This window comes from Erythrolamprus reginae, chromosome Z (assembly GCF_031021105.1).
Source record: "Erythrolamprus reginae isolate rEryReg1 chromosome Z, rEryReg1.hap1, whole genome shotgun sequence".
NCBI lineage: Eukaryota > Metazoa > Chordata > Lepidosauria > Squamata > Dipsadidae > Erythrolamprus > Erythrolamprus reginae.
Genome location: NC_091963.1, coordinates 45,534,360 through 45,557,600, shown reverse-complemented (window position 1 = coordinate 45,557,600; position 23,241 = coordinate 45,534,360). Strand labels below are relative to the sequence as shown.

Below are 23,241 nucleotides of genomic sequence, written 5' to 3'. Positions count from 1 at the left end.
TTGTTCGGAGACAGTGCTTAAACCTGTTTTAAGCATCACAGGATAAAGTCTGTTCCTTCTTTCCACATCTCTTTAAATAGAGACATGTGGAAACCAAATCCAGATGATACTGTGTTCAGTTCTGGAGACCTCACCTACAAAAACATATTGACAAAATTGAACGGGTCCAAAGACGGGCTACAAGAATGGTGGAAGGTCTTAAGCATAAAACGTATCAGGAAAGACTTCATGAACTCAATCTGTATAGTCTGGAGGACAGAAGGAAAAGGGGGGACATGATCGAAACATTTAAATATATTAAAGGGTTAAATAAGGTCCAGGAGGGAAGTGTTTTTAATAGGAAAGTGAACACAAGAACAAGGGGACACAATCTGAAGTTAGTTGGGGGAAAGATCAAAAGCAACATGAGAAAATATTATTTTACTGAAAGACTAGTAGATCCTTGGAACAAACTTCCAGCAGACGTGGTAGATAAATGCACAGTAACTGAATTTAAACATGCCTGGGATAAACATATCTCCATCCTAAGATAAAATACAGAAAATAGTATAAGGGCAGACTAGATGGACCATGAGGTCTTTTTCTGCCGTCAGACTTCTATGTTTCTATGATAAAACCCAATCTGAATACAAGTTATCTTATTTCCATATCCATCTTACCTATATGACTGGGTTAAACTGTAATGCGGCTAGTCTGGGTTTGGTTTAGCATAAATCATAATACAGTGGTACCTCTACTTAAGAACGCCTCTATTTAAGAACTTTTCTAGAGAAGAACCGGGTGTTCAAGATTTTTTTGCCTCTTCTTAAGAACCATTTTCTACTTAAGAACCCGAGCCCAGAAAAATTTCCCAGGAAATTTGAGAGCGGCACGAAGGCCCGGTCAGTTTCCTGCCATTCCCCTTTTAATCCTGGCCATCTTGGACTTTTCTGGGCTGCCAGAGGTGGCGCTTATGGAGGCTTTGGCAGTCCAGGGTGAACGAAGCATTTTCCTTTCTTTGGGCGCTTGGAGAGGGAATAAACCTCCCTTTGCTCTGGGCAGCAACTGTCCTCCTCCTCCTCTTCTTCTTCCTCCTCCTCCCACCCAAATTCACAGCTTTTATTTGTTTCCTAATTGATTTGCACGCATTATTTGCTTTTACATTGATTCATATGGGAAAAATTGCTTCTACTTACAAACTTTTCCACTTAAGAACCTGGCCACGGAACAAATTAAGTTCTTAAGTAGAGGTACCACTGTATATAGATTCTATTCTATTATATATCTGAATCTCAGAGTTGTTGTTTGTTTCAAAAAAATCTCCAATAGTAGATATATTTTACCTTACCGTGGAATGTTATGGTACTATTGAATATGTAGCTGATAGACAGTACTTGAATCACAACTGTTCATTTAACAACAATTCAAAGTTGCAACATTGCCAAATATATGATGGTTAGCCCTGTTCCTAGTAAGCCAGCACCCACAATCATATGGTTTCAATTTGGACACTTCGCAAGCAACTCGCAGTTACAACAGTTGCAGCATTGTACATTCCACATCATACAATCTCAATTTGAAGCCTTTTGTACCAGCTGCCCACAAGTCAATGGGGAAGCCGGCAGAGAAATCACCCCTGAGCTCTGCACAGCACCACCCTCACTGCTCATCAACCTTTCTCATTTGGCAGTAGCCATTAACTTGCCTGCAAGTCTGTTTGTAAACAACCTGAAATTTGCAATTTGCTGCTAGTTTTCCCACTAACTTTGGTTGTCAAAAGCTAGCAGGAGAGTGCAAGTAAATGCAGTGGTACCTCAACTTAAAAACTTAATTCGTTCCGTGACCAGGTTCTTAAGTACAAATGTTTGTAAGTAGAAGTAATTTTTCCCATAGGAATCAATGTAAAAGCAAATAATGTGTGCAAACCCATTAGGAAAGAAAAGCTCGGAATTTGGGTGGGAGGAGGAGGAGGAAGAAGAGGAGGACAGTCGCTGCTGAAGGAAAAAGGTAAGGTAAGGGGAATCAAAAAAATCCAAAACTTTTAAGGCTTACAAAAAAAAAAAGAGGGACTCTGAGGCAGTGAGCAGGAGCACACACCTCCCATACATCCGGTGTGAGGCTGCCTCCCGTACACTGTGCCAGAGAAAAATCCAGGCGGGGAACCTCCTGCTCCTTTGACTGAAAGGTGGCGGCAGCTGCTGCTGCTACCTGCTTCCTCTTCCTTCCCATGCTGAAGGGTTCCCCTCTCCTCTCACTCACTTGCTTTGTAGCTGGTACCTTTCCTTCACTGTGGTGACTCCTTGGTTTGGCTGAAGCTGAGTTGATCCAGCTGGGGCAAAGCGCCCCCTTTTGCCTTTCCGCACCCAGACTCTCCAGGAGGCAACTTTGCACCAGGTGTACAGGAGGCAGCGCAAGGGAGTCACCACAGTGAAGTGGTTTATTCCCTCTCCAAGCACCCAGAGAAAGGAAAATGCTTCATTCGCTCTGGACTGCCAAAGCCTCCTTAAACACCACTGAAAGGCTCCTCTGGCAGCCCAGAAAAGCCTAAGGTGGCCAGGATTAAAGGGGGAATGGCAGGAAACTGGCCGGGCCTTCGTGCCGCTCTCAAATTTCCTGGGAAATTTTTCTGGGCTCGGGTTCTTAAGTAGAAAATGGTTCTTAAGAAGAGGCAAAAAAATCTTGAACACCCGGTTCTTATCTAGAAAAGTTCTTAAGTAAAGGCGTTCTTAGGTAGAGGTACCATTGTACTTACTTAATGATCCACTTAACGACAGAATCATTTAGCAACAAAAATCCCAATTCCAATTGTCATCTTCCTGTACATTAGCCCAGTGATTTTCAACCTTTTTTGAGCCGCGGCACATTTTTTACATTTACGAAACCCTGGGGCACATCGAGCGGGGGGAGGGGGGGGCTAAAAAAAGTTTGGACAAAAAAATTATCTCTCTCTCTCTTCCTCCCTTTCGCTATATTTCTCTCTCTTTCTCTCCCTTCCTCTTTCTCTCTCTCCATCCCTCTTTCTTTCTATTCCTTCCTTCCTCTCTTTTTTGCTCTTTCTCTCTCCCTCCCTACCTCCCTCTGTCTTTCTCTCTCTCTCTCTCTCCTTCCCTCCCTCTCTTTCTCGCTCTCTCTTGCTTTCTTTCTCTTGTTCTTTCTCTCTCTCTCTCTCGCTCTTTCTCTCGCTCTTTCTTTCTTTCTCTCTCTTGCTTTCTTTCTCTTTCTTTCTCTCTCTCCTTTCTTTCTCTCCCTGAGCTTCGCGGCACACCTGACCATGTCTCACGGCACACTACTGTGCCGCGGCACACTGGTTGAAAAACACTGCATTAGCCTTACTAATTTAAATGCACTATTCTAATAGGGATTTTTTAAAAAATTGTAAACGTAGGAGATATTGAAATTAGGTATGCAGCCATTTCTTCTGGAGTCCGTGCATCACAACTTGTCAGCTTGTGATTTTATCTGGCCCTTGTTTCCAGGTATCAGAAAAGTTAATTAGATTGCAGAGGGCTGCCAAGAGAAACTTGGTTTCATCTAATCAGTTGAGATCTTGAAAGCATCATTTGCAGCCCTCTGTTGGTCAGAAATAGCTATGTTTGAAATATATTAATTCCAATTACCTAGCTGCATGTATGGTGAAGAAAACATGCTTTCAGTTCTATTCTTGACTGGTTTCTATATGCTTTAAAGAATTATTTTATCTTCCATTTTAGTCTGAGCAATTGCAGGTGACAATGAAGCCTTCAACAGCAATTGGCCTAGTTGATACAAATGTTTTAGAACATTCACAAACATTTCAACTGTTGAGACAAGGATAGACACATTCTAAATTGGAATATTTACAAAATATATTTTGCTGAAAGACGCAAAAGTCACTGTGGCTATAGTGATGGAGAGAAATACAAACAAACTGGGGGAGGGGGAGATTGCAGCCCAAAACAATAACAGGATGGAGAAATCAAAAGAATCTTTGAAAAAAAGCACTGCTTAAAGAGCAAAATCCTAGAAGGGATGTGGCTGGAAAACAGTATATCTTTTCTTTTTTTTAAAGGCAGTTAATAATCACCAGGATGGACAATATCTCAATATGATGGGCTGAAAATGTTGGCTTTAAATGAAGGGAAGCTATTGAGCACAACTGAGTGAAATGTCTCTGTGGCCATTAAGTATCTCCTTACTGTGGATTCTATGTCTTGACCACTTTTTAATTATTCCTGTGATTTAAATAAGAAACTGGCTTACTACTAAACAAGAACTAGCATAATATACTACAGTGTTCCCTCGATTTTCGCGGGTTCGAACTTCGCGAAAAGTCTATACCACGGTTTTTCAAAAATATTAATTTAAAAATACTTTGCGGGTTTCCCCCCTATACCACGGTTTTTCCCCACCCGATGACGTCATATGTCATCGCCAAACCTTTGTCTGCTTTTAATAAATATTTTTTTAAATAAACTTTAATAAACAAACATGGTGAGTAATAATCTAAATGGTTGCTAAGGTAATGGAAAATTGCAATTTAGGAGTTTAAAGTGTTAAGGGAAGGTTTTTGATACTGTTCATAGCCAAAAATAGTGTATTTACTTCCGCATCTCTACTTCGCGGAAATTCGACTTTCGCGGGCGGTCTCGGAACGTATCCTCCGCGAAAAGCGAGGGAACACTGTATTGTGATGGTAGAATAATACCACACTGGAATGGTTGACATTATCCTCAGCAGCTAATTTATCCTTCCAGTAAATGGATGATTTGTCATCTATGTCAGGCATTTTGTGAGTGGACAACTATTTGTGAAATGAGACAACATCCTCCAAATGGACTTTGAGCCTCAAGTCTATCTCCAAGATAACAATAATCATATCTATATGTATGGAGTGGCTACCATTTATCTATTTATTTACTTGTTGGTTGGTTGGTTGAATTATTTATTTATTTACTTATCCATTCAATCAATCAATCAATCAATTATTTATTTTAAATGTTTATGCCCCACCCCCATCTTCCTCTCCAGGGAGCCTGGCTGGCTTACATATAGAATCTCATTCACATGAGGTCAGCAAATTGGTCTAGTTTATGATGTATGAAAGAAGAAAAGGCACAATAATTGTCAACGATATTGCAGATATTAGGTCCATCAGTCCTATCAGTCTCAAATTGCTTGAGGTAGTATTATTGTGGGACTGATGGACATTCTGGGCTAAAACACTGACAAAATTCAGATTTTGGAGAGGCTAATTAAAACCTTGTTCAAATATACACATTTGTGGGTGAAAAGGGGAAAAGAAAATGGAAAACAGATAAGCACTAAACTGAAGTTGTTTGAACAGGTCTACAGCACAGTGTTGTATTATGACACAAGATAACTGAATTAAAATTATTATGAACCTTTCAATCATGCATCTTAAATTACAAGAGTTTAATTTATAATGGTATCTAATACTTTGTATCAAGCTCAGATATTACTGAGATATATTAAATAAATATACAAAGCATCAAAGAATATAAAATGTTTGTACATGCTAGTGCACAGTGTTGATTTAACATATTGTTAAACTCTCAATTCTAAAGCCGCCCAAGTTCGGAAAGTGGAAAACAAAGCCTATATTTCCTCAAGTCAGATCCACAGCTTCTATTTCCATTAGATTCAGCATAGAGAACTTAAAATATATTAAGAATGGAATTTTAGAGATTCAAATAAACTTATTATGCATAAAGCAGCCTTCAAGATGTTTTGTTTATTTGTTTGTTTTTTGTTGATTTGTTGATTTGATTTAATTTTATTATTTGATTTGATTTGATTTGATTTGTATGCCGCCCCTCTCCGCAGACTCGGGGCGGCTCACAACCTTTACGTGATGTCTGGGTATTTAAAAAACTAATGCCATATTTTTAAAATGCACAAAACCAGACAGGGAAAATTGTGTTTTATAATGTATATTGTAAACTATTCTGTCAGAAGAGAACATATAACTGAAATGGACCGTAGCTTATTCTAACTAAAACTTTTTTTGTAACTTATGTAGCCCAATATAGTGACTAGTGCATGCTTTACATGTATGCTGAAAACTAAAACACCAATTTGTTTTCAACAAATTTACTCAGCCTATTTACCTTGTTTCTTGACTGGGTATGTGATCGTGAGAAATTTAATCTATAGAAACAAGCAAACACAGCCTGTGTTTTGGTGCCCTCTATTGAATGCATACACAAAGATTTCAAAAGGAATTCATGAAAAACTCAGGCTACAGTACAATACAGTAGATGAGGCCCCTTGTTTCCTCTTAAAAAGAAAGAAAATTCTGAGTATCAAAGGTTGGAATACAGAGTGAATTAATCTTAAATAGATTTTGTTTAAAATAGGCACAATGAAACCAAATGGGAAAAAGTTATATCCCATTGATCTCAGTACTTTTCGTCCATGGATAGTTTGAAAATAACTGCTACTGCTTCTCAATAACTTATTATTTTCTTGAATAGAAAAAAAATTCCAGGAACAAATTTTTATTGTATTTAAATAAAGAGAAACAAAAATAAACATTCTGAGCTTGAAACGGTTGTTTTAAGAGTTATAAGTTTTCTTCTGATCTTATTTAGTTTACAGATAGTCCTCAACTTACAACAATTCCATGACCATTCAAAGTCAAAATGGCACTGGAAAAAAGTGATTTATGACCGTTTTTCACAGTTACTAACTTTGCAGCATTCTAATCGGGTGGGGTCTGGATCCTTTTGCTGCCGGCTCACTCAGGATCGTGCTGTGCATGCCCACAGCAATCTAAAAATAGCTTCTGCACATGCGCAGAAGCAAAATCCAAGATGGCAGCACTCACAGAGACAACAATAGAATCGGTTCCATGACTCATCACTGAACTACTAGTGGTTCTAAATAATCAATTAGAACTGGTGGGAACCCATCTCTGATCCCAATGCTCACGTGATCAAAATTAAGATGTTGGTAACTGTTTCATACTTATGACCGTTGCAATGTCAAAGGGTCATGTGATCCCCTTTTGCAACTTTCTGGCAAGCAAAGTCAATGGGGAAGTCAGATTCACTTAACAACCAGGTTACTAACTTATTAGCTGCAGTGATTCACCTAATAACTGTGGCAAGAAATGTCGTAAAATGGGGTTAAACTCACTTAACAAATGTTTCAATAAAAACAGAAATTTTGGACCAATTGTGATCATAAGTTGAGGACTACCTGTGCTTGTTCCTTTGACCATGGAAACTTACAGAGAACCTTAGCAAATAGAAGGCAAAAAGTTAATTTCTCCTTCTCTAAACTATTAAAAGGATAATTTGGGATACAAGGTAAGTTAAATGCAGGTTCCTAGATTGGAAGCTATTTGGATATACCATATTTTTCGGCATATAAAATGCCCCTTTTTACCCCCCAAAAGAGGATGAAAACTTGGGCGCATCATATATACCAAATATAGCCCCACCCACCCAGCAAAAGTAAAACTTTAAGAAGGCAAATTGGGAAGGAGAGGCAGAGGCAGAATGTTATTTTCTTGTGCTAATCAGTTGCTGAGTCTGGATGCGAGATAAGTCAATAATATATAAAGGTAGAATGTTCAAATTATTAAACGTATTTTTTAAAAGATTGCTTTATTATTGTTCTAGACAACTGAATAAAATGAAGTTTTTTAAAAAATAAATCATTGATTTGAAGAGACCCAGTGCTATTGTTATCTTCTTTTAAATAATAGAGAATAATGTATACTTTCAGAAAGCCACATCAATTTTAACGGATCTATACAAATATAGTCTGAAATGTAACAGTTTCCTGTTTAGTATTAAGGTAATGCAGTTGAGTTAAATCCTGACTTAGTCATGTTTGGACTACATATATTTAAATAACTGAGAGGAGTTAGTGTGATTACATTTAAGAATATTTTCTGGCATTAATATACTTCCATAATGTACATTTCTCTAATTCTTTGCTATTTCTATGGGATAGGCACACATGCACAGAAATACAAAGCAAACAGTATATTTGTCTGTGTTGCTGGGAGGCAGAGGCCTTTTTTAACTTATTTTCCTCCCCTAAAATTAAAGTGTGTGTTATACTTCAAAAAATATGGTAAACATCAGAATTACTTTTGTCTGGAATTGCTGTTGTCAGCTGGGAACTATGGCATCTTTGTTATTTCTTTTTAAAGTACTGTATTTTTCGGAGTATAAGACGTACCGGAATATAAGAGGCACATTAGTTTTTGGCGAGAAAAATAGGGAAAAGAATCTGCTTACCAAGTATTCATCTGGCTAGCATCCTTAGTCTGGTCAGCTTTATACTCTGGTTAAGGGCTTAATTTTTTTTTTATTCTGAGAAAGTAACAATGAAAGAGCTTGCAAGCCAGTAAGAGCTGGGAATATCATTAGCATCTGGAAAGAAACAGTCTGAGCAAGTAGAGCAATGGGAAAAAACCCGCAAAGACTTAGGGCTTGGAAAATATTCTTTGCAGAGAGTAACAGTGAAAGAGTTTGCAAGCGGGTAAGACCTGGGAACATTGTTAGCACCTGGTTAGGGCTAGAAAGAAACTTACTCAGAGCAAGTTAGAGTAATGAAAAAAACTCTGCAAAGACTTAGGACTTGGAAAACATTCTTCCCAGAGAGAAACAATTCAAGAGCCAGCAAGGTGAGAGCTGGGAACATCGTTAGCAGCTATTTAGGGCTGAAAAAAAGCTACATTCGGAGAAGACGCACCCTAATTATCAGCCTGTTTTAAGGAGGAAAACGGTGTGTCTTATACACCGAAAAATACAGTATTTCATACTTAACTACCCATGCAAGACAGCATTGCTGTACTATCAATTCTATTTCAGATCTGTTAGCTTTCAGGAATTAGTGAGCCACCACTGGTGACTCTTCAAAAAGTGAAAAAGACAAAGTACAAGACTGACTCAGTCTTTAATCCTTGCGAGGCCCCTAAAATTTAAATAAAACACTTACGAGACGGATGCAAAGCACTATGAAGTATTATATAAGTCTAAGTGTTATTGCTATTGCTATGAACTTTTCATCTGGGATCTAATATGAGGAGGTTGGAAATCATGTAATGATTTCTCAGAACTTGAGAAAGTGATAGTTTGATAATATTATGAGCACAGTCTATCACAAAGGTGAGCTGATCATTTATCAGTGTATAATAAGGTGATTAGCAAGAGGTTCAAGATATTCCATCCTAAAGAATTTAAGAGATAAACTGGCTATTAAAATAAATATATCCAGTTATCAAGATTTCTGTAATCTATAACTCTTCTTTCTGCTTAAATCTTGTGAAAGAAGCTTCCAAGAGGACTTTGATTCTAGCCATGTGGCTGCTAAATGCTTGAAAAATAAAACATTACAGAAAAAGTTAGATATGTGAGCTCAGTGTTACTCAAATTAAAAAATCTGAATTTGTGATATTTCTATACCTTGACAAGATACTATCACATCAAGGTATAGATATAAATATGATATAAATAAAATATGAGGATAGCTAGCTAGAACAAATTTGGTACAGGTTGATGAATAAATCTGACCAAACATACCATAGGTTTTATTGGGAGCTTTATGTTACAGTAATTACGTTGAATGAAAAAGCAGTGGAGCTTCTCTCTAGGTGAATCCACAGAGAACTATCTTAAGACTGTTCTTCTAGCTGCCAGGTAGAAAATCAAACTTCCAAAATATTTCGCGGATGCCCTGATGCCATCTGAGCTGTTATGAGTTACTGGGTGGTCTTTAGCAAACAAGTTCACTTGGATTTATTCCAAGCTCAGTGTCATTTGGGGGAAAATTATATGTTTTATTACCATCTGTTTGATGTCATCAATGTGCTGGTTATATTCAGCTAATAATCTCAAACCTGAACTATTTTACTGTGCTCTTTCTAGAAGTTCCTTGAAATGTGAAAAAAATGTAGCTAGGTCCAACCAGGGCAGTATGGCTGATGAATGGAGCCTTACTGAGACCCTTTATTATCTCCTTGTTGAAATAGTTCATTGGTTGTCAATTGTCTTTCAAATGTAATTCAAGGCGCTGATGATGCTACTAAACAAAGTTTACTGTTTTCATATAATCTATCAGACTCAAAGGTATTAGAATGTGCTGAATTGAGCAAAGTAAACATGGAACTAAGAGAAGGAGAAAGAGGAAACAGGGTATTATAAAATTTAGGATAGATGATATGATTGGTTCAAAAAGCAAAGCAAAATTAATGTATAAATTTAAATAAGAATAAAGTATGTGAAGAAATGAAACCAAAAACGAAGAGGAAATGTGAGAGATATAACCTTAAATTTAAATGATTGTAGCTTAATGTATATACTGTATATAAATGTGAATAAGAGTATGAAATTATGGAACAATAAGTAACAGTGTATATATTGAATAGGAAAAAAGAAAAAATGTTTGAGTATATAACAATAATCATAACCAGGTAAATGTGGAAATAAGAAGGAAATTATAATGGTGTTAAGCTGTATTAATGGAATTATATTTTACATATGTGTGATGTACATGTTTGTTTGTTTTTATTATATTGTTTATTTTATTGTTTTTTAATTGGAAAATCGCAATAAAAATTATGTCTTTAAAAAAATCTATCACATGCGCCAAATATAACATGGGATGAGTTTGGCCTCAAAAACTAATTTGGTTTTCTCTTTGTAATTTAGGAAGTATCTCAACGTCTTTTGTATTTTAGCTGTCATATGGAGATGATTTCCCGGCCTAGTCTACCTGAAGGGGTTGACACCAATTAAAATGTTTCAATCCATTTTTCCTAAGTATTTGGTTATTGTATAGGTCAGTGATGGCGTAGCCATATCTGAGGACACGCAAGGCTTGCCCTATGTCAACTCCAGCGCGTATGTGCATGCTAGCCAGCTGATTTTTGGCCTTCCAGAGGGAGAGAGACCGTTTTCACCTTCCCCAAGCTTCAGGAAAGCCTCTGGAGCCTGGGGAGGTGAAAAACAGATCCATTTTTTGCCATCCACAGGCTCTGGATCCTTTCCTGAAGCTTGGGGAAGGCGAAAAACAGCCGAATGGCCCAAAGGGAAGTTTGTTTCAGAACTTCAAGTAGGCCCATTGGGTCCGTTTTTCGCCGTCCACAGTCTTGGAGGCTTTCCTTCAGCCTGGAGGGTGAAAAAGGCCCAACAGGCCTACAGAAAATCCAGAGGGTCCAGTGAGCCTGTGCGCATGTGTGGGAGGGGGCTTTGCACACATGGGTGGGGGGAAGGCATTGCATTATGGGTATGGCACATATGTGCACATTATTTATTCATTTATTCACTCATTCATCATCTCTGGTATAGGTCATCAAAATCATTTTGTTTATACTCTAAAGCAGATTTCTAAAAGCAAAACATCTAAGTTGATTTTTAAAAAAAGAAAATATAAAGTTAGTATTAACATTAATGTCAATAAATATCAATCTTCAAATTCTCCAAGGACCCCAGAAAAATAGTCATGTGGACAATGGCCCTTCCTTCTTTACCTAATCTTATGAATGTCTAATATTCAACTATTGAAAGCTTTACTGCCATTTTTTACAAAAACATCAAAGAGAATACTGGGTCTTTATAACCTCAATGCCTTGCACGGACTTCAGCTTTAATTAAATTCTATTGCTTTTCTTCACATTGCTAAAAAGATTAATTCATGTATTGCTATTTTAAAACAACGTTTTCAAATTCAATAATAAAAATTTAACAGTATGTTAAATACACTAGAGTATTTAACACTAACGCTAATACGCTATGGTTCAAAAAAGGAAACTGAAAAAAATCAAATGCAACAATAAAGAAAGCATGTGTGCCATGTAATTCTCCTCCATAGAAGATTAGAAGTGCAAATTTATAATTGTGGCCACAAGGTGGCTGCCGTGCACAAGAGATGAACTAGTATTGCAGGTATAGGAAATTAACAACTTCATTAAAGTAATAAGCAACAAATAACTTTCAAAGCCAATCTACTCACTTTTGGAGAAATTCTTGTAAACCTTGGCGACGCTGGTCCACATGTTGAGAATTATTTGAATTAAAAAAAGGAGTTTTAGGTGGAAGGTCTGGTAATTGTCTTTGAAAAAAGAAAATAATTGTTGCAAATGAAAATATAACTTACTTAATCATCCATATTATAACGGTGGCAAGATTACTATATGCCCAAAATTGGAAAACAAAAACAGCCCCCACAACTTTAAGTTTTATAAATAATTCAATTCAATTCAATTCAATTCAATTTATTGGATTTATATGCCGCCCCTCTCCGAAAACTCGGGGCGGCATATAAATCCAATAAATTGAATAATGTCATTGAGTGTGCAGAAATGACTAAAATGACTTTGGAACTACAGGAAAAAGATAAATCTGAATTTTACAAAATATGGGAAAGTTGGTACAAATGGCTCAAACAGAAAAAATACATTAAAAAACCTAACTTCTTCCTTTCTTACCCAAAATAATGAAAATATAGAAACACTGTACCAAAATCAATGGAACATAAAACCCCTAATAAGGAATCTGTACCTTCCTCAGAAATACCCAAAATGAATACAAATATAGTATACAGAACTAAAGAAAATAAATACACAATTCCACATACTAGACATAAATACCTAACATCAGGTTGCTCAATAGTGATAGTCAACAATATGGTTGACAACTTATGTCTTTACTACTGAAACTGAACATTTTATATGCTTTAAGCTGATTTGTCTTTCTATTTTTCCTACTTTTTTTCTTTGTATGTTTTGTTTTGACTGTTTTTATATGTAGAAATTTAATAAAGATTTTTTTTTTAAAGAAAATATAACTTAAATTCTTTACAAAAGAAATTTAAAAAGAAAAAAATAGATTCATGATTACTATGAGTCAATTCAAATATGAGCTCTGTTCGTTTGTTTTCTAAAGTAGTCTATAGTTAAATATAAAGACTTTCCAGTAAAGACAATTACTTTTTAAAACTCAGGGATGCTATCAGAAAACTGGTTACTTTATAATGAGTTGACAGAATTGAGATTTGCCTACAATAGTCCCCGACTTAAGCTAGGTGAGAAAGTTGTTAAATGAATTTTACTCAATTTTACAAAATTTTCTTGCCACAGTTGTTAAGTTCATTTCACTTCCCCACTGACTGCTCATCAGAAGTTCACAATAGCTGATCACATGACCCTGGGACAATGCAATCATCATTAACATAAGATACTTGCCATCCATCTGAACTTTGGTCACGTGACCATGAAGATGTTGCAATGGTCATAAGTGTGAAAAATGTCACAAATGACTTTTTCCAGTGCCGATGTAAAACTTTAAATGGTCACTAAATCGTCTGTTGTAAGACTACCTCTATTTCATTTGATTTTTTAAAAATTCTCTAAAAAATGTAAGCTTTTTCAATGCCTTTTATGTGTAAAATAGAATAAAATATAATTCTTTATAGGCCAACTGTGATTGGTCAATGACAAAGGAAAAAATTAGTGAGAATCAACTTTTTACCATTTCTGTCAAAACCTCTAAAATATCTAAGGTAAAAGTAAAGGTAAAAGTTTCCCTGCACATATGTTATAGTCATTTCTGGCTCTAGAGCAGACCAGGACAAGGGGAGACCCACGGGCCACATTCGGCCCCCCTGCTATCTGTGACCGGTCGGTCCGTGGAGGTCAGGGTTCGCTCCAGTGTGAGGATGAAAGAGCTCACTGCGTCTGCCGGAACTCCTCCAGTTCCTGCTTTTCTGATGAATCATGAGGAAAGCAGGAACCGGAAGAGTCCCAGCAGACGCGGCAAGCTCTTTCATCCTCGCACTGGAGTGGACCCCGACCTCCTACCAAGAGTGGTCGAGCACAGAAACCACGTAAACACTCCAGCGCAGTGATTGTGGTGCACTGTGTTGCCGTAAAGCAAACAATTAGGGGTCTGTAGAGTGGGTCTGGGTGTTTAGGTCAGGCCAGGGTGTGGGTATTTACAGTATTGGGTAGAACTGAGTTAATTATATTAGTCCGGCCCTCTAAAACCATCCCGATTTCTCATGCAGCCCCATGGCAAAATTAATTGCCCACCCCTGCTCTAGAGGGTGATGCTCAACTCCATTCCTAAACTGAAGAGCTGTCTAAAGATATCTCCATGGTCATGTGGTTGGCATGACTAAATACCAAACATTTAGTCATAAATGAAGGTCATGCTGTTACCTTCCCACCAAAGTGGTCCCTATTTTTCTGCTTGCATTTTTTACATTCTTTCGAATTGTTAGGTTGGCAGAAACTGGGACTAAGTAACCAGAGCTCATCCTGTTAGGTGGCAATAGGGATTTGAACCGCTGAACTGCCGAGCTTCTTATCGACAAGCTTAGTGTCTTAGCCGCTGAGCCACCATGTCCCTTATTTCTGTCAAAACCTCTAAAATGTCTAGGAGCTGCAAAATAAAAAAGGATTGGATGGGCTCCTGGTGTTCATGAAATCTAGGAGTATTGCTATTTATTGCATATGATCTATTGAATTATCTCTTTGGTCCAAGGGTATTATTTATTGCGTATGTTGTTGGATTAAAGTAATCTGTTCTATCCCAAGAAAAAGACATTTTCTCCTAGGAGAGGGTCATTCCAAGTCTGAGGTAAAAGTCAAGGGTAAAGTAAAACTCTTGAAAACAGTGACTCAACAAAGGTACAAATTTAGGATTAAGAAGGTTTTAAAATAGTTTGATGTGCGATAGCTGCATTAATAAACTTATTTGTGAATTACTACATGTGTGGATCAGAAGGTATGGTTTAAGTGCCTAAACTACCAATTCAGTGAAAGCTGTTATTGTTTCCTGAAATTATGCTAATTACTGAAGTGTTGAAAAATGGGAAATGGAAGCAGACAAGTAATTCTAAACACATATTTTTTAATATGCAGACTATTTGACCATGCATGTTGTAATTTGATGCTGCCATAATGTCTTTGATGATGTCTTTACACCTTCTTCTGGGCCTGGCTCCTTTTTCTTTGTATGCTTTATATGGTATACAATTCCCAGATATTCTTTCAAGATGGGCAAATCATTTTATCTGCTTCTTTGGATGCAGTTTAATATTGGTTCTATCCCAATTTTTTCCTTTATAATCTCATTCCTGATTTTATACCTTTTAGTTATTCCAGCAGTTTTCCTCAAACATCTCATTCCATGGTAACTTCATTTATGTTTTATTATAAGTGTCTCTGTTTGGCACTGGTAACAAGGTGGTGAATATGCTTTGTACTTTTGCTCCATAGTACCGCCTTATGTTGTAGGACTGGAGCGAGCTACCCCATGGTTTGTGGTTTGCTTGACTGCATTGCATGTTAATCACTGCATCTATTTTTCCATCTTCAATAAACGTTGTTTCTAAATATTTGAACTCTGATACTTGTTTTATGCTTATTCCCTCTATTACTATGTAACTTTAAGGTGTACGTTTCTCTTCCGATTACCATTACTTCTGTTTTTTGTTTACTAATTCTCATATTATTTGTGTTATATTCTTGATTCATGGACATGAGTTGTCTTTAGCTGTACTTGCTATTAATGCCTGATCGTCTGCAAATAATAGTTCTTTTATATTATTTTCTTCTCAGGCTTGGCTTCTTCCCTGAGCTTGGCTTATGCTATCAATGTAAAATAGATAATTGTGGTGATAAGATGCAACCATGTTTTACTCCAGATGATATTATGGAAGAGTTGTTATGTAGTTTGGTTTGTTCCAAGTTACACGTCCTCAATTGTTATGTAAGCTTGCATATAATCTAACAGATGATCATTTACTCCATATTGATCATTGTTTGCCATAGTAATTACTTATCAACTCTATAAAATGATTTCTTTTGGTCTACAAATGTGACAGTGATTCTTATTGTGTGCTGTATTAATTTATTAGCTATATTTGTACAGCTTCTATGTCTCCTAAAGTCTACCTGTTCTGCTAATTGTGGTTCTATAGTTGGTCTTAACCTCATTTGTATTATCTTGGCTTACATTTTCTCTGCATGGGTCAAAGGTAAGATATACATCAGGTACAGCCACCTGATATTATCTTCCCCAGATGTTTGAATTATTTCTGTCCGTAGCCCATTCTGATGATTTATATTTATGTGACTCGTTGACAAATCTTGCTACTTGTTCAATCAACAATTCTGGTTCTAGTGCTATTATATTGTAGTCTTGCTTGGCTTCTCCATACTTTCTCTTAGGAAAGGAGATCTTTGAAGCATTCTTTCCACCTTTCTATTATTTCTGATGGTTTTATTAGTGGCCTTCTATTCTTATCATTAATTATTTCTGTGGGGTTATAATTCTCCTCTCTTTTCCATATACTTTTGACTAACTCTGAAAAACATTCTGTAGGTTGTTCTGTCATTGTCTGCTAAAGATTTTGCCAAGTATTCCTAGGATTCATGTTTTGCTTTCTTAATTATCTTGTTGGTATCTCTACACTGTAATCTACAGTTTATATAATCTTCTTTCTCTGATTTTATCAATATTTATAAAGGTAGTTCTCAACCTGGACTACAACTTAGCCCAACATTTAAGTTGTTAAGTCAGGGGTCCCCAACCGCCGGTCCGCGGACCAGTACCGGTCCGCAAGGCATGTTGCACCGGTCCGCGGAGTCAGCAGCTGCTGTGGAGCCGGCGAGTGCCAAGCTGTTTCCTGTCTCTTTCCCCTCGCGTTCACTCAGGACCGCCGTTTCCCTCAGGCTGAGAAAACCTTTACTTGCTTGCTTGCTTTCTTCCTTTCCTGTCTTTCTTCTCTTGTCGAAAGTGGTCTATTTCCTCCTTGCGAAGCCCTCGCGAAGCCCTTGCTCTGCCTGCAGCTCAAACGGAAAGGCTTTGGCATTGTGCAGTCCTTTTTTTGCTAGGCTCCCCCACCCTATTCCCGGGGTCCTGGGAGGGAGCGAAGCCAGTGGTGTGCGTGTGACCATGAAACCCCCACCACCAGCTCCGGTAATTTTCTTTTGGAAGGATTCCTTGCTGCAAGAAAATTACCGGATCTGGTGGTGGGCACTCCAAGCAGGCAGCGATCACAAAGGAAGGTGACTGTGTCCATGGAGGCACCTCCCCCTCCTCTGGGATTCCTTGCTGGAATCCCAGCCGGAGCGGGCGGTGGCGGGGGGGTATCCTCTGAATCTGCTGAAAGGCAAACGGCGGTCCCGAGTGAACGCGAGGGGAAAGAGACAGGAAACCGCCCCTTCCTACACTTCCTCCCTCTGTCACCTCGGTTCCCCCGCAAAATTAAAAAGGGGGGGAGGGAAGAGAGACAATGGAATGATAAGCTATACCCTCATGCTTAATCCCGCCCAAAACCACACCCCTTTCCGCCCCCACCGGGCCATAGAAAAATTGTCTTGCTGAAACTGGTCCCTGGTGGAAAAAAGGTTGGGGACCACTGTGTTAAGTGAGACATTTATAAATTAATACACCATGCAGTGTGTTAGTCCCATTCCACCTTTTTCCACATAGTTCTTCTGTGATATTAAGCAGGGTAGTTGTATATTATTTCCATTCATCCTCCATATTTCCCACTTCTGATGGTGGTGTATGACAAGGCACTACAAAATTACCTAGCCTTTTCTCAGCCTGCCTTGAAAAAGTATTTTGCAAACTACATTGGACAAAAAATAGAATAAAAATTAATGGTGCCCATTTAAATCTCTTAAGATTTTGCAGATGATGCTGTTGTCTTCTCACAAGATCTGGAAGAGCTACAAAGACATATACAAAAGCTGCACAAAGCAAGAGAATCATTAAGCTTAAAAATAAACCTAAAAAGGAGCCAGCTATGTTTAATAAATTCACCAAATAATTTTTTATATACAACTGGAGAAGAACTAGGCGCAGTCAATTACTACATATGGCTATTGGATCTCAATGGAAAGTGATACAATAAAAGAAATGGAATGGTGTGTTAAATGTGGTTGATGGGCATTCAATAAGCTAAGCATAATATTGAAGAACAACCTTCCCCCCTACTCCTCCCTCCATCATGATTGAAGAGATGTTTTCGATCAGTGCGTGCTACCTGCTCTAATACTGGTGAAACATAGACACCAACCTCACAACTGATATAGAGACTTCAAGTGGTGCATAGAGCCATGGAAAGATACTTGGCAATAAAAGACAAGGTAGAAAGACTTGCACATGGATTAGAGAACAAGCAAAATTCTACGATATCAAGAGTGTAAAAGAATTGAAATGAAAATGGGCTTAGCAAGAAGAACTGACAGCAGGTGGACCAAGGCAGTCATAAAATGGATCCCATAAAATGAATCCCACTTGATAAAATCTTTCTAAAAATAGACCTAAAACAAGACAAATCAACAATATCCGCAAGTGTTTGCCCAATTGGCAAAAAAAGAAGCTCAGGACCATATTGGTTGGAAACTTGTAGAATGGGTCTTCATCCTGCAGTAGATACACAATGACTAAAGCGGTGATATCTATCTGAGTAGATGTTAATGTGGTATGTATTTTTCTATGTCTGAATCTGCCAAAAAGCCCACCCAAAACATTTTTTTGCTGTGTTCTCTCCTGAATAGGTAAATATTGTTTATTAATTTTGTTACTACCATGTCGTTTGTGGCTTATATCAGTTAGTCTCATTATCTTAATCCCTCTTTTTTTCTTTCCAAAATTTCTGTTTTATTTTCCATGCCAGCCATATTAAAGTTCCTATTTTTTATTTTGCTGTCCTATCTCTTGATCTTGTAATATTGCTACGATCATTTCTTATTGGATCAGTCCATTTGTATCACATGTGAATTTGTGTAGCTGTATAATATCCATTGCCAATCTGCAGGGTCTGTCGCAACTTCACCAGTGCTTCTTTAGCCAGACCATTTCAGGATGCCCATCATGGCTACCATAATAGTCCTGTGGCACCAGGGCATGTCATACTTCAGCAGTCCTAGCAATCTCTTACTTTATCCTGTTACCATCTTTAATAACAAGGACATGGAGTTTGAGATTTTTAATATGTAATGTTGCAAAATTTATTTTTTTTAATTTCAAGACATGTTGGGGAAGTATAGTGCATAGTGAAAAATAAGTCGTAAGTAGTATATGTTTATATTGTTAGTTCTCTAATTTTTGTCTTTTCTTTTGTTGGTAATGCACATAATACTTTCAAAAACTGAAAGTTAATCTACAGATTAGCTAATCATTTAGATTTGAGTTTTGCATTATTGAATTAATATATCAAGAAAGACATACAGATAAAGATCAGTGATCAGAAAAATGCAAAGAGATGAAATTTCTAAGGATTATACTGCATGCTATGCAAATTATATAAAATCTAAAGGAGCTTGTGGATTTACAGATTCTACCTATTCATTGAAATGTGGCAGATTATAGTTAGAATTATCATGGGCGAGTACAACTATATACACCTTGAGTTATTTCAGTGTTTGTAAATTACTTACATTAATACAGCATTGCTTTGAAGTTTCTGTCTGAGCCATACAAAATCTCGAAAACGGCGTCGGACACAAGATGTTTTTCTTGTAAAACACATGCTGTTCGTCTATAGAAACACAAATACAGTACATTAGTTGACACAATATTTTCTCAGGAACCAATAATCTGACAATACAAGACCTTGACAATCTTTAGGGTTAGCTAATGAATGCTCCATACCTTTATTTCCTAAACTGATTGTTTCCTAAGAAACATGGAAAATATTCTCTCAGTAACCAAAAAAAAAAAAAAAAGTTTCATGAAAATGGGAAGATTAAAGAAAAGGACTGAAGCTAAAAATATGGCTTAAATATCTATTCCTGAAATACAATGCATATTTAAATACAGTGATACCTCGTCTTACAAACGCCTCATCATACAAACTTTTCGAGATACAAACCCGGGGTTTAAGATTTCTTTGCCTCTTCTTACAAACTATTTTCACCTTACAAACCCACCGCCGCCGCTGGGATGCCCCGCCTCCGGACTTCCGTTGCCAGCGAAGCACCCATTTTTGCGCTGCTGGGATTCCCTTGAGGCTCCCCTCCATGGGAAACCCCACCTCCGGACTTCCATATTTTTGTGATGCTGCAGGAGAATCCCAGAAGGGGAATCCCAGCAGCGCAAAAATGGGCACTTCGCTGGCAACGGAAGTCTGGAGGTGGGGTTTCCCAGTGAGGGGAGCCTCAGTAAAATCGCAGCATCGCAAAAACACAGAGGTCCGGAGGTGGGGTTTCCCATGGAGGGGAGCCTCAGGGAAATCCAAGCAGTGCAAAAACGGGTGCTTCAGCTGGCAAAAGGGATGAATTTTGGGCTTGCACGCATTAATCGCTTTTCCATTGATTCCTATGGGAAACATTGTTTCATCTTACAAACTTTTCACCTTAAGAACCTCGTCCCGGAACCAATTAAGTTTGTAAGACAAGGTATCACTGAACTTCAATTATCTTAAGTGTTTGGAGAGAGGCAACAGAGTAGTGTTCTTTTCTAACTCTTCCTTCCTAGGTAGTCCTTTCTCTACTAACTCTTTTAAGGGTGAAAGACAACAAGGATAAATCTCGATCCATACAAACACACACAAAAATATTAGCAAAAATGTTAAAATGTTCAATATAAATATTCAGCACACAAAATTTCCCAGCCTTTCCATGGCCCTAAATCTATTTCTAGATCTAGATCTCAATATATTATGAGACCTGTTGGGGTCTCTCAAGGCCTCCCCCATGCCGTAAGGCATTTTGTGTTCTGCTTCTTGCCACTTACTTTGCCTTCACCGCTCTCAAGCCAGCCACTCACTTTTGCCATTTCCACCACTGCCTTTGGCCTCAAGCACTGTAGCAAAAGTAGGTAGCTGGCCTGAATACAATTCAAGATTTGCAAGGTTTTGTTACTAAACAGGATATTCCTGTAATAAGAGCAAAGATGTTGATTTAAGGGTGAAGAGTTATAAAAAAGTACATAATCTAATCAAGAAAATAATTCAGTAAGGCAAAAAAGAAAAACAGAGAAATCAATAACAATTTATAAAATTTGTATGAAATTAAACTCTAGGCTGCTCACAAAAATCAAAGAAATCACTTTAAAAAAAAACACTAATCCTCTTAATATTTTGAACCAAAGAGGAATTTAGGATTCCATCCTTGAAAAGTAGGGTCAACTTTTTATATGCTGGCCAGGAATGATTTCAGTAGAAATTTAAACTAGGAGAGCTACTGCTCTAAAGCTTCGACTTCTATTCATTTTCTAAGATAGCCTTCCCTAACCTGCAGAGTAGACTTTAAGAAAAATATAGATCAAATTTCAAAATTCTTAAATTCCACCATTGAGATGGCTAGTTGTTTATGACTATTGTCCACATTGTTATCACACATATAGTTCATAGGTTAGAAATGCCATAAAAACCATTTTTACAGACGAGCGTAACTACTTACATGAATGAAGATTTCATAATCTATATAGGAATGCCAAAAATCTTCCTTCTGTAACTTGGGATCTCGCACCAATACTGTTACAAATTCCTGCAAGAGCATAATAAAGCAATTAATGGACAAAGGAGCCTTAACAAAGCTCTCCTCTCCACTGACTGGAAATGTTTTTGTCACTGCAAGCTATATGTATTAGTAATAATTCTGAAAGAGGAAAAACAACATCCAGACAAATGTAACACCAATCAACTACTTTGAAAAGTAATGACTCATCTCTGTTGCTCTGGGAAATTTCTTGCCAACTAGCCAAGGGGGAAATTCTAAGTTAGATAATGCTGTGTATTTCCAACCAGGAAATGTATTTTTTTTTGCAAATAAAGGTTTTTGTAACTCTTAGTCTCTTTCAAGCAATAATTGTTGCTCAACAACTGAAAACAAATATTATTTCTTTATAGCTAACTTGTCATAGTATCCAGAAATACTAAATACCTTTGCTGATGTTAAAAACAATGTTTACACTACTGATTAAAAAGGTATTTGCTTAAAAGTTCAATGTCAAAGTCTTAAGTCTAAGTTTTATATATTAATTGTTTAATATACAGTATTGCAAATTGCAGCATAACCGAGAAATGACGAGCATGGGAAAATTTACTGTCGACACAACAAGGTCTAATGTAGGTATGGAATAAGTCCCTTAAATGCAGTGAAGAGCTACCAAAAATTTTACTACCACACTGTGGATGTGGCTTATACAGGATGCCCTGCATTTTCTTTAAATCTTTCAGTGAAGTTGGTATAAGAAGGTGCATCTTATATCCTGAAAAATATAGTAATTTTTATTTTCATTCTCTTCAATCACATCTGATTCTCAGAGGCTGCCTGGAAAGATTCCTGCAGATTTTTTGGCAAGGTTTTTCACAACTGATTTGCCATTGACTCCTTCCAATAGCTGACAGAAAGTAACTAGCCTAGGTTCACCTCCGATAAGACTAATGCTAATAGAAAGAAAATAAGAACTCCAAATAAATTTGGTCTTAAGATTTATATAATATACATTTAAAGATTGTACAGTTTAATTAGACATTTTGGGTTTACAGGTATTCCTCAACCTATGACTGTAATGGAGCTGAAGTCAGATGGTTGTTAAGTGAAGCACCCATGTGATTGTCTTACTTAATGATCTCCCATTTCTGCTCTTTCCACTGCAGTCATTAAACAAATGCATGGGTTGTTAAACAGACAAGAGAAGCTTGGACCCAAGGGGAAGCAATGGATGGCCTAGATCTGATTTTGCCTTGGGTCCCTCAAGACACCCTTCATGTCCTAATGCATTTTGTGCTCTGCTTTTCACCTCCCACTTTGTCTTTCACCACAATCAAGGCAGCCACTCCCTTCCGCCATTTCCACCACTATCTTTGCCTTCAAGTACCAGAAGAACGGTAACCAGTAGACCCTGCAAAATAAGTAGCTGGCTTGAATGCACATTCATATTTGCAAGATTTTATAATAATAATGATAGTACCGATGTATCTGGTATTATTTTTTGAATCTGGTTTACCATGAAGAAAAGACAAAAATTTGGGTTAATTCCCCAAAAGAGAGAAAGTCTCAATAAAGTTCATTCATATATTAATTGCATTCAGCACAATACCCAAGAAATATCATCCCTATTCATAAGCAAGACTTTGTAATGTTCAGGTTCTCAAACTATGAACCTTACAAAGTCCATTCGGTGGATACACCCCTTAGTTTTAGTTCTTACTAATTGTTGTAAAGGAAGGGAGAGGTGCTTGTGTTTGTGTATATATTTAACAAAGTTATTTAATATTAAAAAAAAAATTGTACAAATAGAAAATGGGAAAATGGCTACAAAAAGTAATAGCAAC

General features: G+C 37.3%; 1 protein-coding gene across 1 annotated transcript in view; it reads right to left on the bottom strand.

The window, feature by feature from the left end:
- SNX10 (sorting nexin 10) overlaps nt 1-23,241 on the bottom strand; it is a 49,208-nt gene that overhangs the window by 7,686 nt on the left and 18,281 nt on the right. The window contains exons 4-6 of the mRNA XM_070767129.1: nt 21,362-21,448; nt 19,397-19,497; nt 11,950-12,048 (exon numbers count right to left, since the gene is read on the bottom strand). Coding sequence (XP_070623230.1) covers nt 11,950-12,048; nt 19,397-19,497; nt 21,362-21,448 — 287 coding nt within the window. The remainder of the gene's footprint in view (nt 1-11,949; nt 12,049-19,396; nt 19,498-21,361; nt 21,449-23,241) is intronic.